A 26762-nucleotide genomic window follows, 5' to 3' on the forward strand; every position below is an offset into this window, starting at 1 on the left:
CATGCCATTTTTGACATTTTTTGCCATACTATAGCCTTGCTTTTTGGGTCATTTTTTCGACATGCCATATTTTGGTGTTTTTATTTGTTTTTGCAACATTCTATGTCATGGTGTGCCTCAGCACACTGTTTTATGTAGTTTTCAGCTGTTTTAAGCTGTTTTTGAGACATGCCATTTTTGACATTTTTTGCCATACTATAGCCTTGCTTTTTGGGTCATTTTTTCGACATGCCATATTTTGGTGTTTTTATTTGTTTTTGCAACATTCTATGTCATGGTGTGCCTCAGCACACTGTTTTATGTAGTTTTCAGCTGTTTTAAGCTGTTTTTGAGACATGCCATTTTTGACATTTTTTGCCATACTATAGCCTTGCTTTTTGGGTCATTTTTTCGACATGCCATATTTTGGTGTTTTTATTTGTTTTTGCAACATTCTATGTCATGGTGTGCCTCAGCACACTGTTTTATGTAGTTTTCAGCTGTTTTAAGCTGTTTTTGAGACATGCCATTTTTGACATTTTTTGCCATACTATAGCCTTGCTTTTTGGGTCATTTTTTCGACATGCCATATTTTGGTGTTTTTATTTGTTTTTGCAACATTCTATGTCATGGTGTGCCTCAGCACACTGTTTTATGTAGTTTTCAGCTGTTTTAAGCTGTTTTTGAGACATGCCATTTTTGACATTTTTTGCCATACTATAGCCTTGCTTTTTGGGTCATTTTTTCGACATGCCATATTTTGGTGTTTTTATTTGTTTTTGCAACATTCTATGTCATGGTGTGCCTCAGCACACTGTTTTATGTAGTTTTCAGCTGTTTTAAGCTGTTTTTGAGACATGCCATTTTTGACATTTTTTGCCATACTATAGCCTTGCTTTTTGGGTCATTTTTTCGACATGCCATATTTTGGTGTTTTTATTTGTTTTTGCAACATTCTATGTCATGGTGTGCCTCAGCACACTGTTTTATGTAGTTTTCAGCTGTTTTAAGCTGTTTTTGAGACATGCCATTTTTGACATTTTTTGCCATACTATAGCCTTGCTTTTTGGGTCATTTTTTCGACATGCCATATTTTGGTGTTTTTATTTGTTTTTGCAACATTCTATGTCATGGTGTGCCTCAGCACACTGTTTTATGTAGTTTTCAGCTGTTTTAAGCTGTTTTTGAGACATGCCATTTTTGACATTTTTTGCCATACTATAGCCTTGCTTTTTGGGTCATTTTTTCGACATGCCATATTTTGGTGTTTTTATTTGTTTTTGCAACATTCTATGTCATGGTGTGCCTCAGCACACTGTTTTATGTAGTTTTCAGCTGTTTTAAGCTGTTTTTGAGACATGCCATTTTTGACATTTTTTGCCATACTATAGCCTTGCTTTTTGGGTCATTTTTTCGACATGCCATATTTTGGTGTTTTTATTTGTTTTTGCAACATTCTATGTCATGGTGTGCCTCAGCACACTGTTTTATGTAGTTTTCAGCTGTTTTAAGCTGTTTTTGAGACATGCCATTTTTGACATTTTTTGCCATACTATAGCCTTGCTTTTTGGGTCATTTTTTCGACATGCCATATTTTGGTGTTTTTATTTGTTTTTGCAACATTCTATGTCATGGTGTGCCTCAGCACACTGTTTTATGTAGTTTTCAGCTGTTTTAAGCTGTTTTTGAGACATGCCATTTTTGACATTTTTTGCCATACTATAGCCTTGCTTTTTGGGTCATTTTTTCGACATGCCATATTTTGGTGTTTTTATTTGTTTTTGCAACATTCTATGTCATGGTGTGCCTCAGCACACTGTTTTATGTAGTTTTCAGCTGTTTTAAGCTGTTTTTGAGACATGCCATTTTTGACATTTTTTGCCATACTATAGCCTTGCTTTTTGGGTCATTTTTTCGACATGCCATATTTTGGTGTTTTTATTTGTTTTTGCAACATTCTATGTCATGGTGTGCCTCAGCACACTGTTTTATGTAGTTTTCAGCTGTTTTAAGCTGTTTTTGAGACATGCCATTTTTGACATTTTTTGCCATACTATAGCCTTGCTTTTTGGGTCATTTTTTCGACATGCCATATTTTGGTGTTTTTATTTGTTTTTGCAACATTCTATGTCATGGTGTGCCTCAGCACACTGTTTTATGTAGTTTTCAGCTGTTTTAAGCTGTTTTTGAGACATGCCATTTTTGACATTTTTTGCCATACTATAGCCTTGCTTTTTGGGTCATTTTTTCGACATGCCATATTTTGGTGTTTTTATTTGTTTTTGCAACATTCTATGTCATGGTGTGCCTCAGCACACTGTTTTATGTAGTTTTCAGCTGTTTTAAGCTGTTTTTGAGACATGCCATTTTTGACATTTTTTGCCATACTATAGCCTTGCTTTTTGGGTCATTTTTTCGACATGCCATATTTTGGTGTTTTTATTTGTTTTTGCAACATTCTATGTCATGGTGTGCCTCAGCACACTGTTTTATGTAGTTTTCAGCTGTTTTAAGCTGTTTTTGAGACATGCCATTTTTGACATTTTTTGCCATACTATAGCCTTGCTTTTTGGGTCATTTTTTCGACATGCCATATTTTGGTGTTTTTATTTGTTTTTGCAACATTCTATGTCATGGTGTGCCTCAGCACACTGTTTTATGTAGTTTTCAGCTGTTTTAAGCTGTTTTTGAGACATGCCATTTTTGACATTTTTTGCCATACTATAGCCTTGCTTTTTGGGTCATTTTTTCGACATGCCATATTTTGGTGTTTTTATTTGTTTTTGCAACATTCTATGTCATGGTGTGCCTCAGCACACTGTTTTATGTAGTTTTCAGCTGTTTTAAGCTGTTTTTGAGACATGCCATTTTTGACATTTTTTGCCATACTATAGCCTTGCTTTTTGGGTCATTTTTTCGACATGCCATATTTTGGTGTTTTTATTTGTTTTTGCAACATTCTATGTCATGGTGTGCCTCAGCACACTGTTTTATGTAGTTTTCAGCTGTTTTAAGCTGTTTTTGAGACATGCCATTTTTGACATTTTTTGCCATACTATAGCCTTGCTTTTTGGGTCATTTTTTCGACATGCCATATTTTGGTGTTTTTATTTGTTTTTGCAACATTCTATGTCATGGTGTGCCTCAGCACACTGTTTTATGTAGTTTTCAGCTGTTTTAAGCTGTTTTTGAGACATGCCATTTTTGACATTTTTTGCCATACTATAGCCTTGCTTTTTGGGTCATTTTTTCGACATGCCATATTTTGGTGTTTTTATTTGTTTTTGCAACATTCTATGTCATGGTGTGCCTCAGCACACTGTTTTATGTAGTTTTCAGCTGTTTTAAGCTGTTTTTGAGACATGCCATTTTTGACATTTTTTGCCATACTATAGCCTTGCTTTTTGGGTCATTTTTTCGACATGCCATATTTTGGTGTTTTTATTTGTTTTTGCAACATTCTATGTCATGGTGTGCCTCAGCACACTGTTTTATGTAGTTTTCAGCTGTTTTAAGCTGTTTTTGAGACATGCCATTTTTGACATTTTTTGCCATACTATAGCCTTGCTTTTTGGGTCATTTTTTCGACATGCCATATTTTGGTGTTTTTATTTGTTTTTGCAACATTCTATGTCATGGTGTGCCTCAGCACACTGTTTTATGTAGTTTTCAGCTGTTTTAAGCTGTTTTTGAGACATGCCATTTTTGACATTTTTTGCCATACTATAGCCTTGCTTTTTGGGTCATTTTTTCGACATGCCATATTTTGGTGTTTTTATTTGTTTTTGCAACATTCTATGTCATGGTGTGCCTCAGCACACTGTTTTATGTAGTTTTCAGCTGTTTTAAGCTGTTTTTGAGACATGCCATTTTTGACATTTTTTGCCATACTATAGCCTTGCTTTTTGGGTCATTTTTTCGACATGCCATATTTTGGTGTTTTTATTTGTTTTTGCAACATTCTATGTCATGGTGTGCCTCAGCACACTGTTTTATGTAGTTTTCAGCTGTTTTAAGCTGTTTTTGAGACATGCCATTTTTGACATTTTTTGCCATACTATAGCCTTGCTTTTTGGGTCATTTTTTCGACATGCCATATTTTGGTGTTTTTATTTGTTTTTGCAACATTCTATGTCATGGTGTGCCTCAGCACACTGTTTTATGTAGTTTTCAGCTGTTTTAAGCTGTTTTTGAGACATGCCATTTTTGACATTTTTTGCCATACTATAGCCTTGCTTTTTGGGTCATTTTTTCGACATGCCATATTTTGGTGTTTTTATTTGTTTTTGCAACATTCTATGTCATGGTGTGCCTCAGCACACTGTTTTATGTAGTTTTCAGCTGTTTTAAGCTGTTTTTGAGACATGCCATTTTTGACATTTTTTGCCATACTATAGCCTTGCTTTTTGGGTCATTTTTTCGACATGCCATATTTTGGTGTTTTTATTTGTTTTTGCAACATTCTATGTCATGGTGTGCCTCAGCACACTGTTTTATGTAGTTTTCAGCTGTTTTAAGCTGTTTTTGAGACATGCCATTTTTGACATTTTTTGCCATACTATAGCCTTGCTTTTTGGGTCATTTTTTCGACATGCCATATTTTGGTGTTTTTATTTGTTTTTGCAACATTCTATGTCATGGTGTGCCTCAGCACACTGTTTTATGTAGTTTTCAGCTGTTTTAAGCTGTTTTTGAGACATGCCATTTTTGACATTTTTTGCCATACTATAGCCTTGCTTTTTGGGTCATTTTTTCGACATGCCATATTTTGGTGTTTTTATTTGTTTTTGCAACATTCTATGTCATGGTGTGCCTCAGCACACTGTTTTATGTAGTTTTCAGCTGTTTTAAGCTGTTTTTGAGACATGCCATTTTTGACATTTTTTGCCATACTATAGCCTTGCTTTTTGGGTCATTTTTTCGACATGCCATATTTTGGTGTTTTTATTTGTTTTTGCAACATTCTATGTCATGGTGTGCCTCAGCACACTGTTTTATGTAGTTTTCAGCTGTTTTAAGCTGTTTTTGAGACATGCCATTTTTGACATTTTTTGCCATACTATAGCCTTGCTTTTTGGGTCATTTTTTCGACATGCCATATTTTGGTGTTTTTATTTGTTTTTGCAACATTCTATGTCATGGTGTGCCTCAGCACACTGTTTTATGTAGTTTTCAGCTGTTTTAAGCTGTTTTTGAGACATGCCATTTTTGACATTTTTTGCCATACTATAGCCTTGCTTTTTGGGTCATTTTTTCGACATGCCATATTTTGGTGTTTTTATTTGTTTTTGCAACATTCTATGTCATGGTGTGCCTCAGCACACTGTTTTATGTAGTTTTCAGCTGTTTTAAGCTGTTTTTGAGACATGCCATTTTTGACATTTTTTGCCATACTATAGCCTTGCTTTTTGGGTCATTTTTTCGACATGCCATATTTTGGTGTTTTTATTTGTTTTTGCAACATTCTATGTCATGGTGTGCCTCAGCACACTGTTTTATGTAGTTTTCAGCTGTTTTAAGCTGTTTTTGAGACATGCCATTTTTGACATTTTTTGCCATACTATAGCCTTGCTTTTTGGGTCATTTTTTCGACATGCCATATTTTGGTGTTTTTATTTGTTTTTGCAACATTCTATGTCATGGTGTGCCTCAGCACACTGTTTTATGTAGTTTTCAGCTGTTTTAAGCTGTTTTTGAGACATGCCATTTTTGACATTTTTTGCCATACTATAGCCTTGCTTTTTGGGTCATTTTTTCGACATGCCATATTTTGGTGTTTTTATTTGTTTTTGCAACATTCTATGTCATGGTGTGCCTCAGCACACTGTTTTATGTAGTTTTCAGCTGTTTTAAGCTGTTTTTGAGACATGCCATTTTTGACATTTTTTGCCATACTATAGCCTTGCTTTTTGGGTCATTTTTTCGACATGCCATATTTTGGTGTTTTTATTTGTTTTTGCAACATTCTATGTCATGGTGTGCCTCAGCACACTGTTTTATGTAGTTTTCAGCTGTTTTAAGCTGTTTTTGAGACATGCCATTTTTGACATTTTTTGCCATACTATAGCCTTGCTTTTTGGGTCATTTTTTCGACATGCCATATTTTGGTGTTTTTATTTGTTTTTGCAACATTCTATGTCATGGTGTGCCTCAGCACACTGTTTTATGTAGTTTTCAGCTGTTTTAAGCTGTTTTTGAGACATGCCATTTTTGACATTTTTTGCCATACTATAGCCTTGCTTTTTGGGTCATTTTTTCGACATGCCATATTTTGGTGTTTTTATTTGTTTTTGCAACATTCTATGTCATGGTGTGCCTCAGCACACTGTTTTATGTAGTTTTCAGCTGTTTTAAGCTGTTTTTGAGACATGCCATTTTTGACATTTTTTGCCATACTATAGCCTTGCTTTTTGGGTCATTTTTTCGACATGCCATATTTTGGTGTTTTTATTTGTTTTTGCAACATTCTATGTCATGGTGTGCCTCAGCACACTGTTTTATGTAGTTTTCAGCTGTTTTAAGCTGTTTTTGAGACATGCCATTTTTGACATTTTTTGCCATACTATAGCCTTGCTTTTTGGGTCATTTTTTCGACATGCCATATTTTGGTGTTTTTATTTGTTTTTGCAACATTCTATGTCATGGTGTGCCTCAGCACACTGTTTTATGTAGTTTTCAGCTGTTTTAAGCTGTTTTTGAGACATGCCATTTTTGACATTTTTTGCCATACTATAGCCTTGCTTTTTGGGTCATTTTTTCGACATGCCATATTTTGGTGTTTTTATTTGTTTTTGCAACATTCTATGTCATGGTGTGCCTCAGCACACTGTTTTATGTAGTTTTCAGCTGTTTTAAGCTGTTTTTGAGACATGCCATTTTTGACATTTTTTGCCATACTATAGCCTTGCTTTTTGGGTCATTTTTTCGACATGCCATATTTTGGTGTTTTTATTTGTTTTTGCAACATTCTATGTCATGGTGTGCCTCAGCACACTGTTTTATGTAGTTTTCAGCTGTTTTAAGCTGTTTTTGAGACATGCCATTTTTGACATTTTTTGCCATACTATAGCCTTGCTTTTTGGGTCATTTTTTCGACATGCCATATTTTGGTGTTTTTATTTGTTTTTGCAACATTCTATGTCATGGTGTGCCTCAGCACACTGTTTTATGTAGTTTTCAGCTGTTTTAAGCTGTTTTTGAGACATGCCATTTTTGACATTTTTTGCCATACTATAGCCTTGCTTTTTGGGTCATTTTTTCGACATGCCATATTTTGGTGTTTTTATTTGTTTTTGCAACATTCTATGTCATGGTGTGCCTCAGCACACTGTTTTATGTAGTTTTCAGCTGTTTTAAGCTGTTTTTGAGACATGCCATTTTTGACATTTTTTGCCATACTATAGCCTTGCTTTTTGGGTCATTTTTTCGACATGCCATATTTTGGTGTTTTTATTTGTTTTTGCAACATTCTATGTCATGGTGTGCCTCAGCACACTGTTTTATGTAGTTTTCAGCTGTTTTAAGCTGTTTTTGAGACATGCCATTTTTGACATTTTTTGCCATACTATAGCCTTGCTTTTTGGGTCATTTTTTCGACATGCCATATTTTGGTGTTTTTATTTGTTTTTGCAACATTCTATGTCATGGTGTGCCTCAGCACACTGTTTTATGTAGTTTTCAGCTGTTTTAAGCTGTTTTTGAGACATGCCATTTTTGACATTTTTTGCCATACTATAGCCTTGCTTTTTGGGTCATTTTTTCGACATGCCATATTTTGGTGTTTTTATTTGTTTTTGCAACATTCTATGTCATGGTGTGCCTCAGCACACTGTTTTATGTAGTTTTCAGCTGTTTTAAGCTGTTTTTGAGACATGCCATTTTTGACATTTTTTGCCATACTATAGCCTTGCTTTTTGGGTCATTTTTTCGACATGCCATATTTTGGTGTTTTTATTTGTTTTTGCAACATTCTATGTCATGGTGTGCCTCAGCACACTGTTTTATGTAGTTTTCAGCTGTTTTAAGCTGTTTTTGAGACATGCCATTTTTGACATTTTTTGCCATACTATAGCCTTGCTTTTTGGGTCATTTTTTCGACATGCCATATTTTGGTGTTTTTATTTGTTTTTGCAACATTCTATGTCATGGTGTGCCTCAGCACACTGTTTTATGTAGTTTTCAGCTGTTTTAAGCTGTTTTTGAGACATGCCATTTTTGACATTTTTTGCCATACTATAGCCTTGCTTTTTGGGTCATTTTTTCGACATGCCATATTTTGGTGTTTTTATTTGTTTTTGCAACATTCTATGTCATGGTGTGCCTCAGCACACTGTTTTATGTAGTTTTCAGCTGTTTTAAGCTGTTTTTGAGACATGCCATTTTTGACATTTTTTGCCATACTATAGCCTTGCTTTTTGGGTCATTTTTTCGACATGCCATATTTTGGTGTTTTTATTTGTTTTTGCAACATTCTATGTCATGGTGTGCCTCAGCACACTGTTTTATGTAGTTTTCAGCTGTTTTAAGCTGTTTTTGAGACATGCCATTTTTGACATTTTTTGCCATACTATAGCCTTGCTTTTTGGGTCATTTTTTCGACATGCCATATTTTGGTGTTTTTATTTGTTTTTGCAACATTCTATGTCATGGTGTGCCTCAGCACACTGTTTTATGTAGTTTTCAGCTGTTTTAAGCTGTTTTTGAGACATGCCATTTTTGACATTTTTTGCCATACTATAGCCTTGCTTTTTGGGTCATTTTTTCGACATGCCATATTTTGGTGTTTTTATTTGTTTTTGCAACATTCTATGTCATGGTGTGCCTCAGCACACTGTTTTATGTAGTTTTCAGCTGTTTTAAGCTGTTTTTGAGACATGCCATTTTTGACATTTTTTGCCATACTATAGCCTTGCTTTTTGGGTCATTTTTTCGACATGCCATATTTTGGTGTTTTTATTTGTTTTTGCAACATTCTATGTCATGGTGTGCCTCAGCACACTGTTTTATGTAGTTTTCAGCTGTTTTAAGCTGTTTTTGAGACATGCCATTTTTGACATTTTTTGCCATACTATAGCCTTGCTTTTTGGGTCATTTTTTCGACATGCCATATTTTGGTGTTTTTATTTGTTTTTGCAACATTCTATGTCATGGTGTGCCTCAGCACACTGTTTTATGTAGTTTTCAGCTGTTTTAAGCTGTTTTTGAGACATGCCATTTTTGACATTTTTTGCCATACTATAGCCTTGCTTTTTGGGTCATTTTTTCGACATGCCATATTTTGGTGTTTTTATTTGTTTTTGCAACATTCTATGTCATGGTGTGCCTCAGCACACTGTTTTATGTAGTTTTCAGCTGTTTTAAGCTGTTTTTGAGACATGCCATTTTTGACATTTTTTGCCATACTATAGCCTTGCTTTTTGGGTCATTTTTTCGACATGCCATATTTTGGTGTTTTTATTTGTTTTTGCAACATTCTATGTCATGGTGTGCCTCAGCACACTGTTTTATGTAGTTTTCAGCTGTTTTAAGCTGTTTTTGAGACATGCCATTTTTGACATTTTTTGCCATACTATAGCCTTGCTTTTTGGGTCATTTTTTCGACATGCCATATTTTGGTGTTTTTATTTGTTTTTGCAACATTCTATGTCATGGTGTGCCTCAGCACACTGTTTTATGTAGTTTTCAGCTGTTTTAAGCTGTTTTTGAGACATGCCATTTTTGACATTTTTTGCCATACTATAGCCTTGCTTTTTGGGTCATTTTTTCGACATGCCATATTTTGGTGTTTTTATTTGTTTTTGCAACATTCTATGTCATGGTGTGCCTCAGCACACTGTTTTATGTAGTTTTCAGCTGTTTTAAGCTGTTTTTGAGACATGCCATTTTTGACATTTTTTGCCATACTATAGCCTTGCTTTTTGGGTCATTTTTTCGACATGCCATATTTTGGTGTTTTTATTTGTTTTTGCAACATTCTATGTCATGGTGTGCCTCAGCACACTGTTTTATGTAGTTTTCAGCTGTTTTAAGCTGTTTTTGAGACATGCCATTTTTGACATTTTTTGCCATACTATAGCCTTGCTTTTTGGGTCATTTTTTCGACATGCCATATTTTGGTGTTTTTATTTGTTTTTGCAACATTCTATGTCATGGTGTGCCTCAGCACACTGTTTTATGTAGTTTTCAGCTGTTTTAAGCTGTTTTTGAGACATGCCATTTTTGACATTTTTTGCCATACTATAGCCTTGCTTTTTGGGTCATTTTTTCGACATGCCATATTTTGGTGTTTTTATTTGTTTTTGCAACATTCTATGTCATGGTGTGCCTCAGCACACTGTTTTATGTAGTTTTCAGCTGTTTTAAGCTGTTTTTGAGACATGCCATTTTTGACATTTTTTGCCATACTATAGCCTTGCTTTTTGGGTCATTTTTTCGACATGCCATATTGTGGTGTTTTTAGCCATTTTTGCAACATTCTATGTCATGGTGTGCCTCAGCACGCTGTTTTATGTAGTTTTCAGCTGTTTTAAACTGTTTTTGAGACATGCCATTTTTTACGTTTTTTGCCATACTATAGCCTTGCTTTTTGGGTCATTTTTTCGACATGCCATATTTTGGTGTTTTTGATCTTTTTTGGTTTTTTGCAACATTCTATGTCATGGTGTGCCTCAGCACGCTGTTTTTATGTAGTTTTCAGCTGTTTTAAGCTGTTTCTGAGACATGCCATTTTTGACATTTTTTGCCATACTATAGCCTTGCGTTTTTTTTTTTTTGGGTCATTTTTTCGACATGCCATATTTTGGTGTTTTTTAGCCGTTTTTGCAGCATTCTATGTCATGGTGTGCCTCAGCACGCTGTTTTATGTAGTTTTCAGCTGTTTTAAGCTGTTTTTGAGACATGCCATTTTTCACATTTTTTGCCATACTATAGCCTTGCTTTTTCGGTCATTTTTTTCGACATGCCATATTTTGGTGTTTTTTTATTTGTTTTTGCAACATTCTATGTCATGGTGTGCCTCAGCACACTGTTTTATGTAGTTTTCAGCTGTTTTAAGCTGTTTTTGAGACATGCCATTTTTGACATTTTTTGCCATACTATAGCCTTGCTTTTTGGGTCATTTTTTCGACATGCCATATTTTGGTGTTTTTAGCCGTTTTTGCAGCATTCTATGTCATGGTGTGCCTCAGCACACTGTTTTATGTAGTTTTCAGCTGTTTTAAAGCTGTTTTGAGACATGCCATTTTTGACATTTTTTGCCATACTATAGCCTTGCTTTTTGGGTCATTTTTTCGACATGCCATATTGTGGTTTTTTTTAGCTGTTTTTGCAGTATTCTATGTCATGGTGTGCCTTAGCACGCTGTTTTATGTAGTTTTCAGCTGTTTTAAGCTGTTTTTGAGACATGCCATTTTTGACATTTTTTGCCATACTATAGCCTTGCTTTTTCGCTCATTTTTTCGACATGCATATTTGTGGTGTTTTTGACCTTTTTTGCAACATTCTATGTCATGGTGTGCTCAGCACGCTCTGTTTTATGTAGTTTTCAGCTGTTTTAAACTGTTTTTGAGACATGCCATTTTTTACGTTTTTTGCCATACTATAGCCTTGCTTTTTGGGTCATTTTTTCGACATGCCATATTTTGGTGTTTTTGATCTTTTTTGCAGCATTCTATGCAATGGCGTACTTCAGGACGCTACTTTATGTGGTTTTCATCTGTTTTCAGCTGTTTTTGAGACATGCCATTTTTGACATTTTTTGCCATACTATAGCCTTGCTTTTTGGGTCATTTTTTTGACATGCCATATTTTGTTGTTTTTGACTTTTTTTGCAACATTCTATGCCATGGCATGCGTCAGCATGGTATTTGATAGTATCAGTAATCTTTCATGACGTCTGAAGGATGGAGACACCTGTTGAAGTTTCAGTCAGCACATGTTTATTATGAGTAGACATATCAGTATACAAATAAAATTACAATCACAACAAACATGAGTACAATAAACAAGTACAAAATAATTAAAGATGAGTACAAAGATGAACTAAAACAAAGATTACAAATCAGGACAAGTACAACAAAGACGAGCGCTCGGGTCAGCCGAGACAGAGACAAGACTAAATGCACACTCACACAGAACATGGAAAGCTGGTTTACACTGATCACATCGAAATGCAGTCGTATTTATACAATGCTGTGACAAAGATGGCAGGTATCAGTTGCCAACATGTCAGGTACTAGACTTCTTTTGAGGAATGAGACATGCATTTGTGTTGCTAAATTTACTGGCACTGGCCCAGGTCAGTTATCCATGGTCAGGCATGACTTCCGGGCACTAAGACTTCACCATATATAGGTAGGTTTTCCTTGAGGTAGAATCTTGAACTAACTCCGGAGGATGCATAATCATAAAAATACATACTAACATTATTTAATGTTATTTTCAGCTATTTCCAGATGTTTTTAGATGTATGTAATGTAATTTTCGACATTTTTTCCATACTATAGCCTTGCTTTTTGGGTCATTTTTTCAACATGCCATATTTTGGTGTTTTTGACCTTTTTTGCAACATTCTATGCCATGGTGTGCCTCTGCACGCTATCTTCTGTGGTTTTCAGCTATTTTCAGCTGTTTTTGTGACATGCCATTTTTTACGTTTTTTGCCATACTATAGCCTTGCTTTTTGGGTCATTTTTTCGACATGCCATATTTTGGTGTTTTTAGCCGTTTTTGCAACATTCTATGTCATGGTGTGCCTCAGCACACTGTTTTATGTTGTTTTCAGCTGTTTTCAGCTGTTTTTGTGACATGCCATTTTTTACATTTTTTGCCATGCTATAGCCTTGCTTTTTCGCTCATTTTTTCAACATGCCATATTTTGGTGTTTTTGACCTTTTTTGCAACATTCTATGCCATGGCATGCCTCAGCACGCTATTTTATGTGGTTTTCAGCTATTTTAAACTGTTTTTGTGACGTGCCATTTTTCACATTTTTTGCCATACTATAGCCTTGCTTTTTGGGTCATTTTTTCAACATGCCATATTTTGGTGTTTTTAGCCTTTTTTGCAACATTCTATGCTATGGCGTGCCTCTGCACGCTATTTTATGTAGTTTTCAGCTGTTTTCAGCTGTTTTTGTGACATGCCATTTTTTAAGTTTTTTGCCATACTATAGCCTTGCTTTTTCGCTCATTTTTTCAACATGCCATATTTTGGTGTTTTTGACCTTTTGTGCAACATTCTATGCCATGGCATGCCTCAGCACGCTATTTTATGTGGTTTTCAGCTATTTTCAACTGTTTTTGTGACGTGCCATTTTTCACATTTTTTGCCATACTATAGCCTTGCTTTTTCGTTCATTTTTTCAACATGCCATATTTTGTTGTTTTTGACTTTTTTTGCAACATTCTATGCTATGGCGTGCCTCTGCACGCTATTTTATGTGGTTTTCAGCTATTTTCAGCTGTTTTTTGTGACATGACATTTTTGACATTTTTTGCCATACTATAGCCTTGCTTTTTGGGTCATTTTTTCGACATGCCATATTGTGGTGTTTTTAGCAGTTTTTACAACATTCTATGTCATGGTGTGCCTCTGCACGCTATCTTTTTATGTGGTTTTCAGCTATTTTCAGCTGTTTTTGTGACATGCCATTTTTGACATTTTTTTGCCATACTATAGCCTTGCTTTTTGGGTCATTTTTTTCGACATGCCATATTTTGGTGTTTTTTTAGCCGTTTTTTTGCAACATTCTATGTCATGGTGTGCCTCAGCACGCTATTTTCTGTGGTTTTCAGCTGTTTTCAGCTGTTTTTGTGACATGACATTTTTGACATTTTTTGCCATACTATAGCCTTGCTTTTTGGGTCATTTTTTTTCAACATGCCATATTTTGGTGTTTTTAGCCGTTTTAGCAACATTCTATGTCATGGTGCCTCTGCACGCTATTTTATGTGTTTTCAGCTGTTTTCAGCTGTTTTTGTGACATGCCATTTTTACATTTTTTGCCATACTATAGCCTTGCGTTTTCGCAATTTTTTTCGACATGCCATATTTTGGTGTTTTTAGCCGTTTTTGCAACATTCTATGTCATGGTGTGCCTCAGCACGCTATTTCTGTGGTTTTTCAGCTATTTTCAGCTGTTTTTGTGACATGACATTTTTGACATTTTTTGCCATACTATAGCCTTGCTTTTTGGGTCATTTTTTCGACATGCCATATTTTGGTGTTTTTGACCTTTTTTGCAACATTCTATGCCATGGCATGCCTCTGCACGCTATTTTATGTGGTTTTCAGCTGTTTTCAGCTGTTTTTGTGACATGCCATTTTTGACATTTTTTGCCATACTATAGCCTTGCTTTTTGGGTCATTTTTTCGACATGCCATATTGTGGTGTTTTTAGCAGTTTTTGCAACATTCTATGTCATGGTGTGCCTCTGCACGCTATCTTCTGTGGTTTTCAGCTATTTTCAGCTGTTTTTGTGACATGCCATTTTTGACATTTTTTGCCATACTATAGCCTTGCTTTTTGGGTCATTTTTTCAACATGCATATTTTGGTGTTTTTAGCCGTTTTAGCAACATTCTATGTCATGGTGTGCCTCTGCACGCTATTTTATGTGGTTTTCAGCTGTTTTCAGCTGTTTTTGTGACATGCCATTTTTTGACATTTTTTGCCATACTATAGCCTTGCTTTTTTGGGTCATTTTTTCGACATGCCATATTTTGGTGTTTTTGACCTTTTTTTTGCAACATTCTATGCCATGGCATGCCTCTGCACGCTATTTTATGTGGTTTTCAGCTGTTTTCAGCTGTTTTTGTGGACATGCCATTTTTGACATTTTTTGCCATACTATAGCCTTGCTTTTTGGGTCATTTTTTTCGACATGCCATATTGTGGTGTTTTTTAGCATTTTTGCAACATTCTATGTCATGGTGTGCCTCTGCACGCTATTTCTGTGTTTTCAGCTGTTTTCAGCTGTTTTTGTGACATGCCATTTTTTGACATTTTTTGCCATACTATAGCCTTGCTTTTTGGTCATTTTTTCGACATGCCATATTTTGGTGTTTTTAGCCGTTTTTGCAACATTCTATGTCATGGTGTGCCTCTGCACGCTATTTTATGTGGTTTTCAGCTATTTTCAGCTGTTTTTGTGACATGACATTTTTGACATTTTTTGCCATACTATAGCCTTGCTTTTTGGGTCATTTTTTCAACATGCCATATTTTGGTGTTTTTTTAGCCGTTTTTGCAACATTCTATGTCATGGTGTGCCTCTGCACGCTATTTTATGTGGTTTTCAGCTGTTTTCAGCTGTTTTTGTGACATGCCATTTTTTGACATTTTTTGCCATACTATAGCCTTGCTTTTCGGGTCATTTTTTCGACATGCCATATTTTGGTGTTTTTAGCCGTTTTTGCAACATTCTATGTCATGGTGTGCCTCTGCACGCTATTTTATGTGGTTTTCAGCTATTTTCAGCTGTTTTTGTGACATGACATTTTTGACATTTTTTGCCATACTATAGCCTTGCTTTTTGGTTCATTTTTTTGACATGCCATATTTTGGTGTTTTTGACCTTTTGTGCAACATTCTATGCCATGGCATGCCTCTGCACGCTATTTTATGTGGTTTTCAGCTGTTTTCAGCTGTTTTTGTGACATGCCATTTTTGACATTTTTTGCCATACTATAGCCTTGCTTTTTGGGTCATTTTTTCGACATGCCATATTTTGGTGTTTTTAGCCATTTTTGCAACATTCTATGTCATGGTGTGCCTCTGCACACTGTTTTTATATGTTGTTGGCATGCCTCAGCACGCTATTTTATGTGCTTTTCAGCTATTTTCAACTGTTTTTGTGACGTGCCATTTTTCACATTTTTTGCCATACTATAGCCTTGCTTTTTCGTTCATTTTTTCAACATGCCATATTTTGTTGTTTTTGACTTTTTTTGCAACATTCTATGCTATGGCGTGCCTCTGCACACTATTTTATGTAGTTTTCAGCTGTTTTAAGCTGTTTTTGTGACGTGCCATTTTTAACATTTTTTGCCATACTATAGCCTTGCGTTTTCGCAATTTTTTTCGACATGCCATATTTTGGTGTTTTTAGCCGTTTTTGCAACATTCTATGTCATGGTGTGCCTCTGCACGCTATCTTCTGTGGTTTTCAGCTATTTTCAGCTGTTTTTGTGACATGCCATTTTTTACGTTTTTTGCCATACTATAGCCTTGCTTTTTGGGTCATTTTTTCGACATGCCATATTTTGGTGTTTTTGACTTTTTTTGCAACATTCTATGCTATGGCGTGGCTCAGCACGCTTTTTTAGTATACTATGACATTATTGTGCCATTTTGGCCAATATATGTTTTGGGGTAATTTTTGACGACATACAATACTATAATGTTTTAGGGTAATTTTTGATGACATACTATACTATGACATTTTTCTGCATTTTCGGACAACATATTATACTATGACGTTATTATCCATTTTTGGACGACATCTTCTACTGTCACATTTGTATCAGCTTTTACATTTAACTTAACTTACAAACAAAAATTGCGCTCTAGCAACCACACATACACCCTAGTGTCACTATACATGAAAACAAAAAAAGAAGTATATACACACATACAAGTTAAGAATACACCAAGAGGCACATCAAATCACAACGCCAACTGGCCAACTTACTACACAGTGGCTTCCATTAGTGCATTGATGGATCCAGGTCACTCCTGACTGGAAGTCGAAGGACCAGCCAGAGACAGGAACGCCTCGGGCACAACCACAGTTGGATGGTCCACAGGCGAAGGCCAAGAGGGGTGACTTGTGACCTGCATAATTGACAAGGCAGTAAAACATAAAAACACAGACAGACATTTGACAATCAGAACAACAACATACTATCCTGTGATGTTTTTATGACTTTTTTCATAATGTTGTTATGGCATTTTTATGACAAACTATACTATGACATTTTAGTGGCATGCTATACTATGGTGTTTTTTTGGCATGTTATTCTACATATTATTCTGACATTTTAATTTTTACGATATACTATACTCTGTCAAAATGCATATAAACATCACAGTATAGCATATCGTAAAGAATGTATTAAAAATGTCAATATAATATTCCATTGATGTTTAGTAGGATTTTTGTATTTTTTATGACATAGTATTTGGCATTTCATGCCACATACTATACTTCAATGTTTTTATGGCATTTTTGACATTTTTATAACACACTATGACATTATATGTGACATTTTTTATGGCTTACAATACTGTGATATCTTTAATGACATTTTTCATAGACTGCTAGATTGATTTTTGTTGTGTTATAATTACTGTCATTTGTTGTGACATTTATACTTAATGACATACAATACTACATTCTTATCACATTTTTTATGATTATGATGTGACGTTTTTATTTATCAGATTTTTTTTATCCCTACTATACTATAACATTTTTGATAGCATACTATACTATAACATTTTTGTGACATTTTTGATAACTTACTATACTATGACAATTTTATGACTTATGAAGAGGATGTTTTCTCCATGCTCCTCGCCTGACTAAGCACATAGATTTTGTTCTAAATCCACAGCTTGAGAGCTCTCCTTCCAGCATGACGTCATCTGTATAGACTTCTCTCTTTTGCTGACTTGCATCTGCTACAGTGTACTGAAAGTGCGTCTGTTAAACTGCACCATCATGTGGGGAGTACTGATATTACAGTTGATGAGGCCCCGCTCCAGTGACCTGGGGTGGGAGCTGACTAATTCCATAATGCCCACAACAAAGCATCAATTATGGATATAATGACGACCTCTGGAGTGATAGCAGTGTAATTACAATTCATAATTGGAGCTTTGGAGCTGAGATATTGTCCGTGGGGAAGATCTGCAGCTGTCACAGAAGCATTCATTGGTTTGAATGTTCATCTGTTAATTTGTTTTCTGAAAGCTGCTTTCCTTTTTCTGCAGTTTGTCATAATGATAAGGAGATATTCTGTTTTTCAGCAGAGCAGTCTTCTCTCCCTAGTTTTTTTTTTTTTTACAGACAGACTGGACTAATGTCATTACAGCTCCAGAAATAGTAATAATAGTATTCTGAGAGTTCTTTTTGTGTTATGTGACTGGCTGCATCTTACACACTTAATTAGCTTCCCCCCAAACATGTCACACTGTCTCAAATGCTATTTTAAATGGTAAATGAACTTGTACTTATATAGGAATTTTCTGGTCATTTTTGACCACTCAAAGCACTTTAACACATCGAGTCACGTTAACCCATTCACACATACATTCATAGGTTTTTGGCTGAGTCTACTTGGCAAGATGCCTCCTGCTACTCAGTTTTTTTACACATTCACATGCTTTTACATAATATCATAATTCAGTATTCTGTGAAAAATGTGACAACAAATGACAGTTTAGTATACCACAACAAAAATAATGATAAAAGGTCAGTTAAGTATGCCATAATAAAATTGGAAAAAATTGTCATGATGTGGTATGCTATGAAAAATGTCATAAAAAATGTCACATAAAATGCCAGAAAAACATTGTCAAGTATGTTGAAAAAAAAATTAAGTCATTGTATAGTATGTTGTTAAAAATGTAGTAAAAAAGTACCACAAAGGCTTGATATAATATTTTGTTAAATATGATATCAATTATCAATATATATAAAATCAAACTACCTCTAAGCCCTCAAATGAAACAGCTGCCCTAATAAAACTTGCAGTGAGAGTGCAGAATTCTTACAGTTTTATACTCACAGCCAATTTTCTTCTCTTTTTATTCCAAACTCCAGGGAGGCACAGAACAACAGGATGCTCCAGTCAGTGAAAGACAACAGTGGCAGCCATGGCTCACCCATCAGTGGCAAGCTGGAGGGCATTTTCTTCAGCTGCAACACAGAGTTCAACACAGGCAAGCCTCCGCAGGACTCCCCGTACGGCCGCCAGCGCTTTGAGGTCCGAGCTGACCTACTCTTCAACCCCGACACCAACCTGTACTTTGGAGACTTCTACTGCATGTATACTGCCTACCACTACGTTATTCTGGTCCTGGCACCAAAGGGCTCCGTAGGTGACGAGTTCTGTAAGCAGAGGCTTCCTGCGCTAGACATCACCAACAATCGCTTCCTTACCTGCAAGCAGGATGAGGGTGACGGCAGTCTGGTGTTCCACCACGCCCAGGATGTTATCCTGGAGGTGATCTACACGGAGCCCGTGGACCTGGCAATAGGCACGGTGGCGGAGATCAGCGGGCACCAGCTGATGAGCATGTCCACAGTGAATGCCAAGAAGGACCCGAGCTGCAAGACCTGCAACATCAGTGTGGGGCGCTAAGGCCGAATGTAGAAGAGGGAGGGAAGGACTGGAGGTGACTGACCTTTAAACACACACAGGAAGTCCACATGTACTGATGAAGCAGACCAACACATGCATGAAGCAGCAGATTTTGTAGGCTCCCAGACATGCACACTGACATATCTCTGACACCGCTCTGTACTCTGAACCATCATTCCCTAAGAAGAGTGGAGGAAAGGTAAACACTTTTCACTCACCTGCACTGCTGTCTCATCTGAAAAGGGTTACCCTAAATGTTGAAAACATAAATAAAACATAAAGATTTCCCAACTGAGACACCAACAACACATCCATCCATCCTTCAAGTCAACACAGGCGTACTGACTAAACCCTTTAACTGTACTAACGTGGGCTGCTTCAATCCAATTTCCTGTTACTTTAAAACACTTGTCCCATATTTTATTAATGACCTTTGCCTTGTTATTATTGATGTACTGATGATCGACTGTCCACTGTCTTGGTGGACAAGGATTTTGTTGTTTCCAGTTACTTTGACCGTCGTTTTAGAAATGTTTTCTTCTCATTCCACAGTAGATGAATTCAGACTTTTTTTTTTTACCTCCTACTAGTGGCACAGACTGGTACTACAATTTTCTAGGGCTGCAGCATCAATAGTCATCTTCCTTTATACCAAAGGTGTTAAAAACAAGACGTGAAACCGCTGTGGAATCTTAACACTATGAATGCAACAGCCTCTAAAATGTGTTTTCACTAAGACTTTGATGACCAAGTGTGAACTACTTGTTAACCTTTAAAAAAAAAGCATGATGCAGCTCTGTGCAGCATGAGTTTGAAAGCTGTCAGTACCTCTACCATAGCAACCTTTTCTGCAACAGTCGCTCTTGTTTTACTGTAGTCTGTGGAAAGAAAGAAAGTAGAACCATAAACTGTGTTTAGCAGAATAAATGTGAAAAAATATTTATTTTTATCGATACATTCATATATATATTATCTATATATATAGAAAATTATATAAACCAGAAGTGCACAATGTCACAAGCTCTGATCATTGTCAACAACAGCATTTAGGGGGAATTATCTTCATACAGGCAAAATAGGGGGGATAAACACTAATAATTTGACAGCTGATAGAACTTGCACTACAATGCCAACATCCACACGCTATTTTCGAAGGTGAACATGTCAATTGAGTGGTCACATTTTAGATCAACTGACATTTTGAATGCATATCATAGCACAATGTAGGACTAAAAAACTGACATGCACAAACACGACAGGATTGTCTCATTGATTGCATTTAAGCTTACACATTTTTTTGCCAAGATAGCACTTTTTAAAAAAAAAAAAATGCAGTTTCCACATTAACTACAGACGAAGCTGTCAAAAAAGATTTTTTTGGCAAGGAAATAAGCAAGTAACAAAGTGCCATAATATACATAGAATAATCTTAAATTCACTAATATGTAACTAACATCAAGTTGTTACAGCTCGTCATCCTCGACATAAATTAGTGCTACATAGAATACACTTGCTACATCAGGTTTGTAGATGCGTCATAATGACAAAGGATGTGTTTTTGGGACTTGAGGGAATTCTGCATAACTGCTTTTTACGATTGTCACGATTTCCATCCGTTTTTCTCATGTAAAATGCATCAACATAATGAGCATGGCATGAAACAAGATCAGACCCATCGGCTTCACAACCTGATTTTCCAGAAATGATCGAGTCCTGTTAAGTTAGAGAAAAGTCCCACTGTGAGTTAACTCAACTGCTCTTGGTTGAGTCCTGTTTACTGAGCAGGGCCTCCAGTAGACGGAGCTTTGCTTTGAGGTTCTTATACTGGCAGTACTCCTCCGCCATCGGTCCACGGTCCTCCTTCTGACAAGCCCTGTTAATACACGGAGGGGAAAAAAAGATGCAAACACAAGGCAAAACTAGCAGTTTCAAACAACCTGCAGCAGCTTCCATCACTGGTTGATAGTCCCTATGTTGCCTTACTCAGATAGCTTTGTACAGTGTGTATTGTAATCAAAAACTTACTGTATTTACTTTGGAGGACTAACATGTACAGTAGAAAGGATGTGTACAGTTCAGAGCAAACGTCTATCTCTTCGTCTCTTTCCTGAGCTCTCTGTGCTGTATTATCGTTAAATGAGTGTGCATTACACTGTCGTACCATTACGATGGAATTTCTTTCGTGGATGTTTTTTCTTTGTTTTTCACAAGGCATTGTTGAAAACCAAATGTTCCAAGTTTATTAAAAGACTAAATAAAATTCAAAGCCAAGTAGTTTGGATGTGCTGTGTGTGAGTGTCTGTGTGTGTGTAACCTTTACCTGCCGGTTTGTGTGTAGAAATGATCCTCAAACTCTCGGAGCGCTTGGTGAAGCCTCCGCTTCTCTGATCGTGCTGTCCTAAGGTGATCCAGTAATTCTGGTCTGTCGAGAAAAAAAAGAAATTGGCTGTAAATAGGTAAACTTAAACTATGACCACAAGTACTTTATAGGAATACTTCACTCACAAGAAGACCATTTTTATTTCAGATAATTAGACCATGCTACCTTGAATTTGGAAAGATTTGTAAAGAGAAGCGTGTTTAACACCAAAACTATAAAACATCTGTTTACAAACTCTCCCACAACTCATGCAGTATAATCCAAGTCTCATTTATCCAGTCGCATGCTCAGTGCTTCCTAACAGATGTATTTCCAGAACAAAAACAAAAATCTTAGCATTGGAGTCTGAACTGGAGTCTCACGCGCGCACGCACACACACGCGCGCGCGCGCGCACGCACGCACGCACACACACACACACACACACACACACCATACCTGGAAGCTTCATGTAGTGTTGCCATGGTGATGATCTGTGGCTGAAAACACTTCACCTCCTCCAGCGGGGACACCAGCGGTGTTTCAGACATTTCTAAGGGCGGATGCGGCGACTCATCTGAGGACACACACCTGGGAGATTTCAGCCGGAGTCGCTGCAGCCTGGGGCTTCGCTGTTTGGGATGCTCTTCGTCAGAGCCCTCCTCTTCCTCCTGTATAAAGACACACAAAGGGATGACTAATCTGTCATAATAAACATGAGATTAAAAAAAAAACAGGGGTAGCAATGCAGTCTGTTTTACTGGCTCTACTAACTATTCACCCTGTTGGGAATCATAGGGTCTTTTTGCAATCATATACATACTATTTTTCCAAGTATGACAAAACATTGAGCATGTAATGCGTTCCAGTTGCATAGTGCGTAGAATTTGTGAATGCAAGAAATGTCCAGATGTGCATTAGGTTAGTTTAAGTTTCTGAGTATGAGACGTGAGTTTACTGGACAAACTCATTTGCCCCAAAATACATTGCAGCTTTTTTAGACTGTCCAATGGCAGACTGCGAAGTAGACAGTTTAAATAATTAACCATTAGATAAAAATGTATTTTACTTTTTTAATTTGCCTTTGCATTCAACAGTAGCTCAAACCAGTAAGGTTATGATAGATAAATTCATGTGTTGCAGAAAAGAAGTATTGCTCAAATCAACTGAAGCATAAACAGTCATAAACAGTAACCTGCGGTATGTGAAGCAGGCAGTATGTAATACATTCTGAGTGAATATGTGTTGTGCAGTATATTAGTATGCAGTTTCGAACACAAACATACTATGTTATGGTTTATATTTAAATTGATTACTAGCAAGTCAAAGAGCAGAGAGATTTCAGAACTACTTGTCTTGCCATTGTTTATTCTGCAGAATAAACTCGGGGTTATTGCACAAAAGTAGAATTTAGATATCCGGGATAACGGAAAAGGGGTTAGAGGCTTGACCTAGCGTCATCTGTGACTCCTGACTTTATCCGTTGCACGTCGGCTAAACCAGGATGAGAAGGTGCAACTATGTCAAGCCAGTAAGTATTTGGGATAAATGCGCGTTCACGGTTATCATCAGTAGACCACATGTGTCGATCACAGATCGTCGTGATGCAGACGTGGAGAAAATGCGTGTACAGTAGCGGAGTTTTCAGCGAGTGAGCAGCAGCTTGTCATGCAAATGTTATGAGCAAGAAAAGCATATGATGTGCAAAAAAGCGAAATATGGATGTAATGTCACGGATTCAAGGATATCAAAGATAATGTGGTGTAGTGGATACTTATATCGTTTTCCGCCCGCGGGTCTCGGGTTCAAATCTCCGTTAATGCGACCTTTGGCTCTAGATTAAAATTTACATTAATCACTCAATATTTTTAACTGCGGCTGCACTGACACGTCGTCATTACCATGCAAGGAGATACTTGGTATCTTTTCAAATCGGTTGGACATTTTGTTTTTTGTTTTACTACTGCATTTTTGGAGCAATCTGTCGGGATTAATAGAGTTCTATCTTATCTTATTTCATCTTATCTGACACTTTGCCTGAAAAGTTGGCAGTGGAAATTAATAATTCATTAAATGTATTATGAAGACTAATTATTTTTATCAATGCCACACAGACCATCTGAGGGAGGGTGAGAGCCTCATCACTGACTTCATTGAAACCACCTTTTCAACTTCATTAGCCATTTCTAATCATCTCAACAAATGTAATAATTACCTACCAGTATATTACATATTCACTGAACACCTGACAGTAACATGATCAGGAGGACAGGTGGTATTGTAGACCAGTGCTGACTTTAACTGTTTGGCCCTGGTTTAAATCTCCCTCAGTGTGCATGTTACCTTTAACTTCACACTGAAAATGATAGCAGGCCTACTTTAATGTATTACAGAGTGTAAGTCTATTTTAATGCAGGGTAATAAAAATGAATAAAAAATAAAGAGGCCATAAAGATCATGGAATAATTATAAAACATCTTTATTTCTGATCAGAGTGACAGCTGACTGAAGAAATCAGGCACCAGGATTAAACAAGCTTGGCTGTTAGCCTGGTCAGGAGCAGGCTAAATCTCCATGGTAACTTATGTGCCTCTGCTTTCATGCAATCCAGTCAAGGCAAAATTCAGCCTGGATACAGTAGCCCTCTGATGTCTCATAGATGTCTCAAATGTTTGCTGTAATGTTCACATTTGGCCGCTAGAGGCCAGTAGAGTGACTTCTGTATGCCATGTTCAATTTTAATCACACATAAGTAAAATACAGTGGGTTTGAGTAGTTCTTGACATCTCGTTTATTTTGAAAATTTAAAATTGAGCATTAGATGTATACTCACAATGGTTGTGATGACTGTTGTGGCAGAAGAAATCAGCAGCTGCTTGAGAAGACGGTACCGATCATAGAAAGGTTTCATCAGAGTCCGCTCCTGCCTGGTACTCTGAAGCACAAACAAACAATTTTGTTGTTAGCGTTAATACACAAACAGAAATTAAGAGAAACCAGTAATGAAAGAGAAGGAGAGGTGGAGCGGTCAAGTTAAAAAAAATAAGCATAAGACATGAGCATATAAGTGAGTCATCCACACTGCTCTTACTGGTCGTCCGTGCAGACTCTCAAAGTAGAGTAAACACTTCTGCAAGCTGGTCTTCTCCATAGTCATCTGGAAATGGGACATCTCCTGCACAAACAGGCACAGCGCAGACTGTTAACAGTTATGCAATTCGGTCGACACATTTCAAACATTGGGCCTCATGCAGCAATGTTCTCTTAAATGTCTCTTATATTTTCTGGTTAGAGAAAATACAAGAGTCAACTCCAGATGCACCAAATGCTCTTAACCACCAAAATCTATTCTTACCCAGATGAGGTCTATAATGAATCCCACTGATCATAAGTCCCCTAATAACATAGGTAACTCCCCCTAAACACTATATGAGCCCAGATTTTGAGTCGTGTGCAAAGGCTGGAGAGATGGCACCAAAAAAGGCTGTAAGAACAAAAACTTGATGCATGCTGTTAAATAAACTTAAACAAAATGAATGTGATTTCAAGAAATATAATGAACTATTAAAACTAAAACCCCTCCCTGAGCTACCACCTTATCATTGTGGAGGGGTTTGCGTGTCCCAGTGATCCTAGGAGCTCAGTTGTCAGGGGCTTCATGCCCCTGGTAGGGTCACCCATGGCAAACAGGTCCTAGGGGAGGGACCAGACAAAGTGTAGCTCACAAGACCCCTATGATGACGAAAACCAATGGTCCAGAGTTCCCCTCGCCCGGACGCGGGTCATCGGGGCCCCCCCCCTGGAGCCAGGCCTGGGGGTGGGGCTCGATGGCAAGCGCCTGGTGGCCGGGCCTTTGCCCATGGGGCCCGGCCGGGCACAGCCTGAAGAGGTGACATGGGACCTCCTTCCCGTGGGCTCACCACCCGTAGGAGGGGCCGTAGGGGTCGGGTGCCATGTGAGCTGGGCGGCAGCCAAAGGTGGGGACCTTGGCGGTCCGATCCTCAGCTGCAGAAGCTAGCTCTGGGGACGTGGAACATCACCTCTCTGGTAGGGAAGGAGCCTGAGCTGGTGCGCGAGGTTGAGAAGTTCCGACTAGATATAGTCGGCCTCACCTCGACGCACGGCTTGGGCTCCGGAACCAGTCTTCTCGTGGTGAGTTGGCTCCGATGGTGGGGGAGGACGCTGGTCAGACCTGGCAGACCCAAACGCATTGTGAGGGTCTGCTGGGAACGTCTGGCAGAGTTTCCCGTCAGAAAGAGCTTCAACTCCCACCTCCGGGAGAGCTTCGACCATGTCCCGGGGGAGGCGGGGGACATTGAGTCCAAGTGGGCCATGTTCCGTGCCTCCATTGCTGAGGCGGCTGACCGGTGCTGTGGCCGTAAGGTGGTTGGTGCCTGTCGGGGCGGCAACACCCGAACCCGCTGGTGGACACCGGCGGTAAGGGGTGCCGTCAAGCTGAAGAAGTAGTCCTATCGGGCCTTCTTGGCCTGTGGGACTCCTGAGGCAGCAGACAGGTACTGACAGGCCAAGAGGAGTGCGGCGGGGCGTGGGAGGAGTTCGGTGAGGCCATGGAAAATGACTTCCGGATGGCTTCGAAGAGGTTCGGGACCACCGTCCGGCGTCTCAGGAGGGGGAAGCGGTGCTCCGTCAACACTGTGTATGATGGGGATGGGGCGCTGCTGACCTCGACTCGGGATGTTGTGAATCAGTGGAAGGAATACTTCGAAGACCTCCTCAATCCCACCGATACGCCTTCCGGTGAGGAAGGTGAGGAACCCCCTGGGGACTCAGGGGTGGGCTCCTCTATCTCTGGGGCTGAGGTTACCGAGGTGGTCAAAAAGCTCTTCGGTGGCAGGGCCCCGGGGGTGGACGAGGTCCGCCCGGAGTTCCTCAAGGCCCTGGATGTTGTGGGGCTGTCGTGGCTGACGCGACTCTGCAACATTGCGTGGACATCGGGGGCAGTGCCCTTGGACTGGTGGTCCCTCTTTTTAAGAAGGGGGACCAGAGGGTGTGTTCCAACTACAGGGGGATCACACTCCTCAGCCTCCCTGGTAAGGT

General features: G+C 38.0%; 2 protein-coding genes across 3 annotated transcripts in view; one reads left to right on the forward strand and one right to left on the reverse strand.

The window, feature by feature from the left end:
• The window catches only part of LOC121954631 (phytanoyl-CoA hydroxylase-interacting protein-like), a 49987-nt gene extending 29332 nt beyond the window's left edge, over window positions 1–20655 (forward strand). For both annotated transcript variants that reach the window (XM_042502265.1, XM_042502266.1), the window contains exon 7: window positions 18806–20655. In XM_042502265.1, coding sequence (XP_042358199.1) covers window positions 18806–19346 — 541 coding nt within the window. In that variant the 3' untranslated portion in view covers window positions 19347–20655. The remainder of the gene's footprint in view (window positions 1–18805) is intronic.
• Window positions 20656–20749: 94 nt separating this feature from the next.
• The window catches only part of LOC121954630 (protein FAM13A-like), a 28300-nt gene continuing 22287 nt past the window's right edge, over window positions 20750–26762 (reverse strand). The window contains exons 17-21 of the mRNA XM_042502264.1: window positions 24796–24879; window positions 24538–24639; window positions 22164–22375; window positions 21667–21768; window positions 20750–21219 (exon numbers count right to left, since the gene is read on the reverse strand). Coding sequence (XP_042358198.1) covers window positions 21096–21219; window positions 21667–21768; window positions 22164–22375; window positions 24538–24639; window positions 24796–24879 — 624 coding nt within the window. The 3' untranslated portion in view covers window positions 20750–21095. The remainder of the gene's footprint in view (window positions 21220–21666; window positions 21769–22163; window positions 22376–24537; window positions 24640–24795; window positions 24880–26762) is intronic.

Source organism: Plectropomus leopardus, chromosome 15, assembly GCF_008729295.1.
Source record: "Plectropomus leopardus isolate mb chromosome 15, YSFRI_Pleo_2.0, whole genome shotgun sequence".
NCBI classification, from domain to species: domain Eukaryota; kingdom Metazoa; phylum Chordata; class Actinopteri; order Perciformes; family Serranidae; genus Plectropomus; species Plectropomus leopardus.